The 13,185-nt window shown below is 35.2% G+C and overlaps 1 protein-coding gene across 1 annotated transcript in view; it reads left to right on the top strand.

Moving 5' to 3' along the window:
* The window catches only part of ACOT12 (acyl-CoA thioesterase 12), a 30,317-nt gene that overhangs the window by 10,899 nt on the left and 6,233 nt on the right, over positions 1–13,185 (top strand). Inside the window, exons 6-11 of the mRNA XM_007422660.4 lie at positions 949–1,105; positions 3,430–3,549; positions 5,984–6,131; positions 6,614–6,669; positions 7,464–7,527; positions 8,451–8,534. Coding sequence (XP_007422722.1) covers positions 949–1,105; positions 3,430–3,549; positions 5,984–6,131; positions 6,614–6,669; positions 7,464–7,527; positions 8,451–8,534 — 629 coding nt within the window. The remainder of the gene's footprint in view (positions 1–948; positions 1,106–3,429; positions 3,550–5,983; positions 6,132–6,613; positions 6,670–7,463; positions 7,528–8,450; positions 8,535–13,185) is intronic.

Genomic DNA, 13,185 nt, shown 5'->3' with positions numbered 1-13,185 from the left:
ATGTGACAGATTCGCCTGGCTGGCATTTAAAACAAAAATGTACACATTTACTAGGATTTTTTTTCCTTACTGATTATAGAAAGATTGTATATTTTCTCTCCAATTTTATCTCTAAAATACACTTAAATACCACTATAATTCTAACTAATAAATGTAGTCTCTAAAGATATATAGTGTGATAACTTTAGAGATCAGAATCAAATTAGTACAGGTAGTTCTTGGGTTACAACCACTCATTCAGTGACCATTCAGAATTATGATATGATAGAACGAGGGGGACTTACGACCAGTCCTCGAAGTTCCAGCTGTCACAGCGTCCCTGGGTTATGTGATTGCGATATGGGTGCTCAGTACCCAGCTTGCGATTACAACATCACAGTGAGCTGGAGTCACATGATTATGATTTCTAACATTCCCTGCTTCTGCCGCTTTTTCGCCTGCCCTCATTCCATAGCACCTGCCTGTGGCACCCCCCCCCACAACACCCACACACCCACCTGTGCTCCAGGGCACCTGCCCACTTCACCCCACCCACCCACCACAGCTCTCACCTGCCAGCCTGCTTGTCTGGGGCTCCCACCTCTTTCTGCTTAATGAGTCATGTGGTTCTGGGGATACAATGACAGCCAGGATCGCCATCACTAAGTGATGTGGTCACGTGACATCATGCTTTACAACCACATTGCTTAGCGACAGAAATTCCGGTGCCAATTGCCATCGTAATTCAAGGACTTCTGTAATAATAGTTCCACATAAGAAACATCTGTGTCTTAAAAGAGTTTGGGAGTGATAGGATTTTTCTTATTTGATACAAATCTTATCAACATCTATCAATTTCAGAAAGGCTGTGCTTGGATAAAACATTTAAGAATTGTAACTTCAGTTGAAAAGTAAAAGTGTATCTGGAGTGATCAGTAATTTTCCTAACATCAGGGCCGTGTGTTCTAGGCCATGTTTGCAGTAAAGAGGAAGATGTGGTTTACACCGATTGCACTCATGTGCAGAGCATTGAACTTGTCCTGCCTCCTCATGCCAATCATCAAGGAAATACATTTGGTGGTCAAATTATGGCTTGGATGGAAACAGTGGCTACTATTTCAGCAAGGTGCCTTTTTATAGAATATTCTTCTGTACTAGATATTATTGGGCACATTTAGTGAGATAACGGCTTCTGGGGAGAAATGAGAGGAGGGAGTGTCTCACTGAAAGTTCATCTCATCATACAGAGAATTCCCTCATCCCCCAGTTGCTGGGTACATGCAGCTCTCTCCTTCTGTGTGTGAGACAGGAATTTCTATTAGAATTCCCTTCACACTTGGATTCATTGTCAGGGTGCTGGATGTGTCATTCCCATTCATTATTCATGTAGCTCTGATTTGTAACCTGAACTTATGCACAATAATAACTGCCTTTGCTTTGTTGCCAGATAAACAGATCATTTTATTAAAATTGTAAATCTATCAAAGATTATAACATCAGTGACCCAAGAAAGCAACATTTATATGTAAACATACACCCCAATATCCTGTAATAAATCTGATTGACAAAATGGGGTCATATTTAGGTGTAACAAGCTAGCTAAATAGTTGTAACAAGAAAAATAAGGAGCATATTCTGTAAGGTCAGAATTATGAAAATATAGTGGAAACAGTGCTAAATGGGGACCAAAACCTGCCTATTTTGCTTGAGAAATAAATGACCTTGCTGCAAAGCTTTTGTAAAACAACTCACAATTAGCTTTGACCTTTGGAAGGTGGCAGTTAGAGTTGCTATGGCCACAAGCTGACAAGGAATAAAAATTAGGTTTATAGAAAGAAGCAGTTCTCAAAACACAAACTGAAGTAACGCTCAGAATGGTTTATCTAAAGTTTATGAATGATACCTAGCACAGTTTATCAACTGATAGAACTAATACCATCAAGAAAAATGAGAGTGATTTCTCCTCTGTCTTGTAATTCCGCCCGCCCCCCCGCCCCCGCATTAAAATCTGCCCCAGATGGTTGGTCAGTTTAGGGAGCTGTGAAGAAGAAATATTCTTACTGTACAAACAAAGGTCAATTGCCATGATGAAGAATTTTATCCTTTGTTCTCTTTTAAGTACTGTAATACTAACCAAACATAATTTCTAGATCCAGCAGTAATCCTTTACAATGAGACCTAGTTTTTCAGTTATATTGTACTACCTATAAAAGCATAGATGGCTTCCTTTAATAAAATCATTTTAATTTTCAAAAACAATGTTAAGAACAAAAATAGACCACAAACCTATGTATTTCCTTCCCATCCATTCTGATATTAATCAGCTGGACTCCTTACTGTGAGTATTGCAAATGAGATATTTAGCAATTTAAATAGGAGGAGCAAATTATTCTTAATGAAAACCAAAGTAATTTGAATACATTATAATGATGCTCAGTTAAATTAATTAGAAACAGATAATTGTGCACATTTAACAATTCTGGTACATCATAAAGAGTAATTGAGTTAAGAGCTAAGGATAAATAATGGCTCAAAACAGTGTCATTGCTAAACAAAGGTTAAAAATTTCAGACTTATAACAACACTAAGTTTTTAGCCCAAATTTTATAGAACATTTATATATTAAAATAAATCTAAATGGTAGATTTTTTTCACATATAAAGGAAAGGGTTGGTGGCTTTTTATAAAAATAAAAACAAAGAAGTGTTTGTGTAATCATGTGATGATGCTATAGAAGCTAGTCACTGCGTAAGAATTTGTTATTGACAAATTCCCTTATTGGTCAAAATATTCCTTTGATTTCACAAAAGAAGCTTGATAATATAAAAACTGAGCAACATAGTTGGTAATGGCCCATAACTGGTCTGCTAATGTATGCAGTGGAAGCACAGAAAATCTTAGAGTTGGTGTTCTTTTTCCAGCTGGGCTACTTACATTGGCACGGGAAGTTCCCATATCCCCATTACTTTCTCTTTGTAGACATTAAAATACATTGTCTACAGCATTGGGCCAATTTTCTGAATTATTTTTATGTAAATCACTGTAGTTTCCAGGCCACAACAGTTTATTTATAGCATTTCTAAAAGATGCTAAGATTCGGCACATCTTGATAAATGTGAAGCAGCCCCAAAGAAAACTTCATTAAAATCCCTTTGGATTTATTAGCAAAGCAGTATTGACTAATTACGCAAATTACATTGAGATTTAAGAGAGAATACCGTGTTGTATGTATAAAAGAGATAAGCAGAACTGTCCCCTTTTTTGGAATACGTATGAGTATTAAAAAGTCCTTAAACTCCACAACTTCCCATTGAAGAAATTTTTATTAAATTTCTCAGAATTAGTTTAAACTTGGAGGTTCAGTTTTGTGCAGATCTTGTTTATTATGTAGAAATACTGTAAAGTTGCATTGACATGAAAAATATGTGTTTTTTGTTTGTTTCAATTCAGTCGCCTGTGTCATTTGCATCCAACTCTGAAATCTGTAGATATGTTTAAATTCCGAGGACCTTCAACTGTTGGTGACCGCCTTGTTTTCAATGCTATAGTTAACAATACTTTTCAGAAAAGGTAAAATTCTTTATATTACCAAAAACCAACCAATCCATCCATCCATCCATCCCATCCATCCCATCCATCCATCCATCCATCCATCCATCCCCCATCTATCTATCGTCACACAAATCATATGCTGTGTTGTACAGAATGCTTCAATGTCAGAGCTTTGTTTTGTTATGAGAATTCAGTAAAAATTAAAAATACAAAGTATTTTAAAAGGTGTTCTTCTGGGTTGCACCAGTAAGAAAGCAAGCATTGAAAAATTCAACTTTCAGTCAAGATTATCCTTATATGTATTGCAATTTTGCATTATTCCAACAGAACAGAAGGTATATTTCCATAGATAGATAGATAGATAGATAGATAGATAGATAGATAGATAGATAGATAGATAGATAGATAGATAGATAGATAGACGATAGATAGAGACGATAGATACATAGGTGGATGGATGAATGGATGGATGGATAGCCACCTCTTTTGGATGTTTTAATTAGTTTTCCTGTACACTGCAGAGGATTGGACTAGATCAGCTTCAGGAATTTTAAGATGTGTGGTTTTTACAGGACTTATATGTCCGCCTATCTCATATGATGACTCTAGGTGGCTCACAACAATCCATAAGAAACATAGTTAAAAACAAAAGTACCTCCAGCATGATGGCTGGGGGATTCTAGAAGTTGAAGTCCACATATCTGAAAGTTACTGAGGTTGAAAAACACTGGGCTAAATATCCCTAAGATCCAATCCAACTCTACAGTTCTACGATTCTGTGATATGTTCCATCATGCTATGGCCTGTCATTAAGCACCAGTCTCTGTCCTGTATTCTACTACAGTATTAGCAAAATCCAGCACATCAGCAAATCTGACTGTTGTAAAAGAAGCTAAGTGCAGAATATATTTGGTATCAGTCCCTAATTTTCACACTGATGTGCTGTGCTTTAGATATCAAGAGAAATGTATTTATCTAGGTACTTAGCTCCCACAGATTAGAATATAATATTACAGAATGACACTGTAATAACATCTATTGGTAAGGTTGCGGATAAAGCCATGTAGATTAAATGTATTCTGCACTAAAAAAAAAAATCCTGCTGTTAAATAAATGTACATATTTTGCAAAATTAATTCTGCTTCTACTAAATATAGAAAAGGTTAAAGACGTATGTAAATTATTGAAGCTTTGCCACTATATAGCCATGCAGCCTACCATCCTATGCTTACATACTATAAAATAAGAAATAGGATTTTTTTTTAATGGTCTCCAAAGGAAATAGATTTTGTCAAGTACAACTGTAGATTTAAATCTTTCTGAATTATTTCAATTGATTTAACTGGAAATGATTCATGAGGGTGGGGGTGGAAATCAGTAGTTAGATTTTCAGGAATTCTTCTTATACATTATACCATGTTGTTTTTCTGTTTCTTTTTCTGATACATATTTTTAAGAAAACAAAATCCACATGCATGAAACATACTTCTGCATACTCAAACAATTAAACAGTTCTAATTAATTACAGATTTTAAGCACAATTCTGTGCAGTGTTACTCTGAAGTTAGATTTACATCTTAGTCAGATTTATACTATACTGTAACAACAACTTATTTCTTTATCCAAACAACCTATTACTTGTCTGTGGCTGTTGGATGATTAGAGAAAATACTTCACACATCACATTCAGCCAGGCCTGCCCAACATATGACCCGTGGGTCACATGCAGCCAGCCAAGCAGCCTTGTGCGGCCCACCAATGTTTTCTGAAAACTCAACAAACCCACTGCCGCTGAATGTTGCCATTGCCAGGAAGGATTCACTGCTGTCCATTTTCTGCAGCCCCAAAAGATACTGCTGAGCACCTCCAACACCTCCGGGTCTCAGTGGCACTGCCATCTCCATCACTGCCCCCCATTGCTAGCCACCAAACAGCTGCTTGGCCAGCTATTTCTCTGAAGCCTAGAATTCTTTTCAGTGTAGCAATGTGTCCCTTTCCCCTTTACGAGTTGTACTGGCCTGCATTAAACCAAGGTTTCTAAAGTTTGGTTTTGAACCTAACTCAGTGTGTTAGGTTATCTAAGCCAATCATTTGCCTGGTGTAGGAAATCCAGTGAGGCTATTTCTAACTTGGCTACTGAACCTCTCTCTATCTGAAGATATCCCACAAGGGACAGTCAACCACTCCTCTAGTAGCAGAGCTGTTTCAAGACATTTCTCTGAATGGTCATTTAACAGCAGCTTCACTGTAATGGAAACCTTTTCTAACTTGTCCTCTCCTCTATTTGCTTTGTATTCGAAGAACACTGCCATATTCCCCTCCATCTTCTCTTTAAGCTGTCTACCTATTTCAATCAGTTCTTAGAGGATTGTTTCAATCTACTGACTAATAAATCACTGCTGTGGATTTCATCCCATTTTTTTTTAATTAACTAAACACTTTTTTTTCCCAGTATTGAAGTTGGAGTTCGGGTTGAAGCATACAACTGTGAGGAATGGGCCAAAGGTCAAGCACGACATATTAACAGTGCCTTTCTTATTTTCAATGCTATAAATAAACATGGAGATGTTCTTATTCCCAGAGTGAGTTCCATGACCAAGGTGAGCCCTTTTTCAACCGGAAAAGAATACTGTAGATAATGACTAGGTAAAGCAAGATTACTGCTTTATCAGTTTTTATAAGTGCAACAATAAATTAAGATTTAAATAACTAAGTTAGGTGATTTCTTGATTTTAATTCTGTGTGAGGCATTGTTCTAAAGTGCTTTGGATTAATTTTTACTTGGAAAATCATTAAGTCGTAGTGAAAAAGAGCTGAATTATTTTTGTTTTATTAATTACAATGTGGTCTTAACCTTTTCAGACTGCTTTATAGTTTATTTACACATTTTATTTAAATAGTTGTTTTCATCCCCTGCTTTGTCTGTAATGTTTTGTGTCACACTCTTTACAATTTGTTACATGATCTGTCAGCTATTCTTAAAGTTAAGTGTAATTACATTTAATTTAACTAATAGTGTTTTTTTTTTAAGTACACATATTATAGCTAATTTCTTTATTTTCCTGCTTTGTTCATTGTGGAGGACGGCTTAAGAAGGTACCATGGAGCTATTGCACGTAAGAAAATTCGATTATTCAGGTAAAAATAATCCTCAAAGATTACATAAATGTTTAATAGCCTATTTATAATGGAACCAATGTTACTTCTCAGTTCTTCTGGAACTGACTACTTGATTCATGAAATATCAACAAAATATTCCATTTCTGACATGTTCCTGATAGGTTGTATAGAAAATATTTTGAAATGTAGGAGCAGAACAGATTCAGGAACATATTCCAGCATATGGGGTTGTAACTGAGTGGGGACAAAAATACCTAATGTGTTTTTGTAAGTGATTCTGGTTTTACCAGACAGTTGTCTTTTTTATTTTTATAAGCTTTCATTAAAAAGTCTGTAATAGAAATAGTTTAGTGGTTAATTAAACTTGCCTTGTCCTTGCCTAGGACTATTACATTTCAGCTGCGAAGATCAGGATAGACATATGGTAGGAATAAATACAAAGACTCACACTATTTGCTACCAACTAATGGACATTCAGATTTATACACCCAGATCTGAGACCCTTATTTATTTATTAAACTTATCCTCCCGTCACATGCTGGCTTTAATATTCCAAGTTATTGAAAGGATAATGCTGGAATTTAGCACAAGGCATGTTTTAGCAATCATAGTTCTGTATTTTTGTTTTATTTTTATGATAGCGATCGCTCATTACATTTAAAACTGTAAACGTGATGAACATTTATAAATAGTAATTTAAAAATACTTGTTTACAGTAGTTTAAACCTATTTGGAAGTGTGAGATGCTGTTTGAAATCCATATATTTCCTTAATTTACTTTTGGCTTTCTTTCCACTTGATATCAACTTCAGGAGATATGCTCTCTTAAAGAAAGAAAACAATTTCACACCTGATTTCTGGGACATTAGCAACCAGGTACCATTTATATCATTTGCACATTGACATCCATCAGGTGAATTGGATCATTTAGTGCAGGATGGGCAATCTTTTTGCAGTTGGGACCACTGTTTTATTTTTGGCCTCTAACAGCTGCAAGGGTTGTGGCAGTGATGTTCCAGGAAAGATCAGGACCAGAATTCTATGCCATTTCCCCCTTTTTTTGCATTTTGAAGGGCAAGGAATTTTTTTTAGTGAAAAAAGTGGGTGACATATTCTTGGAAAGCATGAAAAATGGAGCTGTTTTTAGCCCACATGCCATGAGTTGCCCAACCCTGATTTAATGTATTTCTTGCAAGACATAAAAAATCCAATTGCTAAGTACTATCTTTGTGGAATGTTCTTATGTCCTATTGGAGTGGGTTTACTTATTATCGGAATTACGTTTTTAAAAAATCATGAGTTTTGTATAATGCTGGTTGCAGAAATGGACAGCAAATATGTTTTACAGCAGTGAATTTGTGAATAAGTGATGGAAACAAAAATCTTCCAACATAACCTTGTAATGCAGAAAAGCCTATATCAAAATTTATGGTATGTGTTCCTAATGTGCAAATTGTGAAAATTATGGTGACAATTCTATGCTCATTTTCTTGAAATTAGCTCTGCTGTATTGAACTCAGTCAAATTTGCTTTTGAGCATGTTGTTTGGGCTCAGATTGTATCCAGCACCCACAGCAGGCTTCTTCAACTTGGCACTGTCCATATATCAACAAGACTGCAACTTAAAAAATGTCCTGTCAGCATGTGTGTTTAATTTAACAGGGAAACCCTTTTAATTTGTATTCCCTTGATTATTTGAAAGATTATAAGCTACGCCCTGTCTTTCTCAGTAGAGATTTTTAAAAAAACTGTATTTTGTAACTGCTTACTACTTAGTTATTGTCTGTTTTAAATTTCAGACACTCATAATCACAAGCAATGTTATGGCATTGACTTTCTTGGCAGCAAAGCCTGGATGGGAGATATGCATTACTCTAGATCGTGTAAGTACTAACTGTGTGTTTTCTTATGTTTATCTAAGAATTGTGAGCATGTAAAGTCCAGGTTCTCATTTGCTTTTTTTAAAAATCCTTTTACTTGGACTAAAGGAAACTGAAGACAGAGGTATTGACTGTAAGGGAGATTACATGCATTACAGAGACAGGCAGCTCTCTTTTCCCTTCCTTAGTCATCCTCCTCTGTTGTTTTGTCCTTTTTTTCTTGGTGACGACAGAAGTTCCATTCAGTCACAAAAGATCCACTACCCTCCTGCTTCTGACCAACCTCTTCCATTGTAGAACTGCAGAACTGCCCACCAAACAGTTAAGAGAACTGCAGCCCTTCACACTGGATTCACTTACCAAGAATATCTTGCAAAACAAAACATCATTACAAAAATGAATGATTATTGCTAACCACTCAACATTCCAAACTTGTTTTTATCAGTTAAGAATCATAAAGGATGAAAAATGATGTGGACAAGAAACATTCACATTATTTTAGCAACTATAGAAAATACTTTCTACGGGCATGACTGTTTACATTAAGACAATGGAGTTGAGATAGAATTAATACAAAGTAATTTCTTTGTAGTCCATAAGGTATCACTGTATGGGGCTTGCTGTAGACTTTCACTTTTGTAGAATTAATCTAACAAGAGTGTTTGGCTAAATACTTAAGTAATTGTTGATATATTATACTACAGGTCTCATGAGTCTTATTTATATAATTCAGAGGAAAATGTTTTGTTTGCTATGAATAGGAAATAAATAGAACAATTTTAAATAAAACATTTGTTAAGAAAAATCAGCTAAAATAAATATCATTAATTCTCTTTCATATCAGTAGAAGGTAAACTTGAAGAGATGGCCCCAGACCTGCAGGAAACAGTAGCAGAGCTTTGATCAGAATTTTTAGAGTAGTTTTCCCCAACTTGATGCCCTTGAGATGTGTCACGGCTACAAATACCAGCATTCTTAGCTAGTGTATATTGAAATCCCAACATACCTGTGGGGGATCAAGTTGAGGAAGGTCGTTCTAGTGTATTCAGTGCAGAGATTCATATACTATGAATAACATTAGACAAGTGTCCTCCAGATAGTCCACTGTGATTACTAAACATAACAAATGAATAAATAGATGACATAACAGCTGCATTTATTTTAATGAAGCAAATTTAATTTTTGCCTATTAAATGAGTCTTCTGAATCTCTAACAACCATATTAAAGATGCATTTTCAATATTTCTGTGACAACTATTAAAGTAATAAAAATTAGATAGTGGTACTTCTTGCCTATTAGATATATCCTGGCTTGGCTTAGACCCCATCCTACTTAACAATCCCTGAGATTATTCATTCTTCTTTATAGCAGTTGAAATTTCCCACCACATTAAAAGACAAACAACTTTGCTGTTTAGTATGGCTTAAAGAATGGATTACCTTGAGAAATGAAAAACTATTAAATTTGGAAGGTTATAATTTGAGATTTGGATGGCACGGATATTTGTGGTATGATAAAGTTAAAGTTAATGTGGACTTTAAAAACCATTATATTAGGAGATCTTTATTAAAAGTTTGGACTAAGTGCAGACCACTTTTATGCCCTAAGATGCCGATGTGGACTTCTATACAAGAAGCTCTTTATAGAACTGAAACAAGAGATAAAAATGGATGAGATATAAAGACTTATTAGAAAAAGAACAAGGAGAACATAAAATCAAATCAAAAGAGCAACTGGTTTTAGAAGGACATACTTTTCAATGTCTTTCTTATATGCAATATAAAGAAAAATTCAAAATTGATAAAAAAGAATTTGGATTCGAACAGAATAAATCGGAATTTGAAATTCAACTATGTGAAATGGATGAGCACTTAATAGCAAAAATGTATAAATTATTGTTGAGAGAAGAAATGGTTGAAGAACAAGTTAAAGAATGCATGATTAAATGGGCAAAAAATATTGGACATAATATACATATGCAGCAATGGGAAAATATGTGGTCTAAAGGATTAAAATTTATTTTATGTTATAATTTGAAAGAAAACTTTTATAAAATGTTGTATCAATGGTATATGACACCCCAAAGATTATCAAAGATGTATGGGACAATTTCCAACATTTGTTGGAAATGTAACCAACAAGAAGGGTCGTTCTACCATATGTGGTGGACATGTAAAATTGCAAAGAAATTTTGGACTCAAATACAATCTTTGATGCAGAGCATACTACAAATACAGATTCCATTTAAACCAGAATTATTCCTGTTGGGGATAATGGACTTTCAAATCGGAAAGCATCTTATCAGAATTACCCAATACATGATTACCGCAGCAAGACTTTTGTATGCACAATTTTGGAAAACCCAGACACTACCAACAATACAAGAATGGTTGTTAAAACTGATGGAAATGGCAGAAAATGATAAACTGACTTGTTTATTAAAAGAAAAATAAAATAATTATTACCTTAAGGAATGGAAACCATTGATGGACTACTTGCAAAATGCAGGCGGGGCGAAGCTTATATGGGGATTTGAAGATTAGATTATAAATGTAATGGGATATGTTTTGACAAAGAATTATTCCTACTTAATGCATTAAAAACTAGCACCTATGACACTCTTATTATTCTCAAGACCAGAGATAGATTGGAAGCTATCTATTTTTCATGTCTTTCTTCTTTTTCTTTTACTTTATCTCACGTTTTCTTTTCCTTTTCTTTATAATTTGTATTTTCAATTTTCTTTTTCATTTCTAACTTTTAACTTTGTAATTTTAAAATTTCAATAAAATATTATTAAAAGAAAAAAAAGACAAACAACTATAAACTAAAGTTCAGTGTTCTGTATTTAAATAAGTTTGTGACAAAGGCACTGCAATGTCAAGAACTCTTAAACGATGCTGATTTTCTGTCTGGATTTAAACCCAGACTTGGCACAGAGATAGTTTTGGCTGCTCTGATGGATAGAGTATGACCCTTTCAGTATTCATTCATCTCTCAGTGGCTTTTGATGCTGTAATCCTTCTGGAGAGCTTGAATGAGCTCGGAATTGCAGGGGAGGGGTGGTGTTTTGTAGTTCTGCTCTTTTTTTTTAGGTGCTACTGTGAGACATCTGCTTAGCCCCCTAGGAATTTTCACAAGAGGGAGGAAGGTTCTGTCCTATCTCTCATGTGATTTAATACCTATATGAAGTTGTTGGAAAGGATCATTACCATTGTATGCTGGTGCCATTCAGTAAATATTTCTTTCCTGCGAGCTCCCATTGGGATGTTCAAAGAGCTTCTTTGTGTCTTCAGACATGAAGGGAATGGATGAGGGAGAACAAGGTGAAGCTGAATTTGGATAAGACAGAGTTGTTGCCGATCCCAGGGACTAGTCTCTGGGATTTGGGTGATATGCCTGTTCTGGTTAGGATTTCACTCTCCCTTAAGGAACAGGTTCAGAGTCAGGGCTCCTCCTCAGTCCAGAAATGATACAGGATTATAGAACAACAATGAAAAGGGGATCCTTTTATGAGCTGAGCCAGTTGTGCCTATTCCTGGAGGAGAGAGACCAGTTTCACTGATATATGTACTGGTACTAAGGTGGAATTAATATACTGCATCTCTCATGAAATGGTCCTAGAAGATATTCAGAATTCCTAGAATTTGCAGCTGGCCCAGAATGTGGCAGCATAGATGGCAAATATCATCTCTAGGAGGTGCCATATTGCCCCCATTTTGAAACAACTACCTTTTTTGCCCATTGCTTTTCAAGCTTAAATCAATGTATTTTCTTTGGTGCATAAAGCATCATATGGCTTAGATCCAAGAACCTGCAGGACTACCTACCTTATAGTCCAACCAACACTTTGAGGTCCTCTATGGGGCACCATCATGGCAGGGCCCCCATTGTGAAATAAACTGCCATTGGAGTTGAGGCTAGCCCTCCTTATTACAGATAAGGGGAAGGCTTAAAGCCTACCTCTTATCTAGGCCATTTTAGAGTTTATTATTTTTAATCTTGTCTTAGAATGTTAAATGGTTTTAGAACTGAATGTATTATGTATGTATTCTTATAAGCTCTATGTAGCATGTAAGAATACACAAATAAATAACATAACAAGAATTTAAAATAATATGTGGACCATTACAAAGGAATCATAAAATAAATTCAACTAGTTAATAATCAGACAATATCAAAAAAAGCCATTGCCATTAAAAACTAAATATAAAGCCACCTCTGAGAAAAAAAATCTTCATCTTAATAAGCACATCCTGACATGCTTCTTAAAAGACAAGTAGTGATACGGCCTGAAAGTTGTCTTTTGGCAAGGTCTTCTTAATCCCTCATATAAAAGACCTTATTGGTTATACCCATTCATAGGTGGGAACACAAAGCAAGTCTTCAGCAGACAATTTTAAAAGTTAGTCAGATTCCTAAGGGAGCAGGTTATTCTTAACAGAGGGCTTCATATTATCATATCCATATCTATTGATGCCATTATTTCTCCCATTGTTAACATTCCTTTTATCAAAGTAAAACTACTACTTTACACTGAATGCTAATCTTCTATTTATTTATTCTCTTTGCATAATTCCTCCTCATTCTATATCCGTATCTGACATATATCTCCTTTTTCTGTAGAAACTGAATTATTGGTCACAATGTTAT

This window comes from Python bivittatus, unplaced genomic scaffold (assembly GCF_059951505.1).
Source record: "Python bivittatus isolate LINGU-HERP-01145 unplaced genomic scaffold, Pbiv_v1 ctg000850_np1212, whole genome shotgun sequence".
Taxonomy (NCBI): Eukaryota; Metazoa; Chordata; class Lepidosauria; order Squamata; family Pythonidae; genus Python; species Python bivittatus.
The sequence above is the reverse complement of the archived record's forward strand: the minus strand, read 5'-3'. Positions and strand labels throughout refer to the sequence as shown.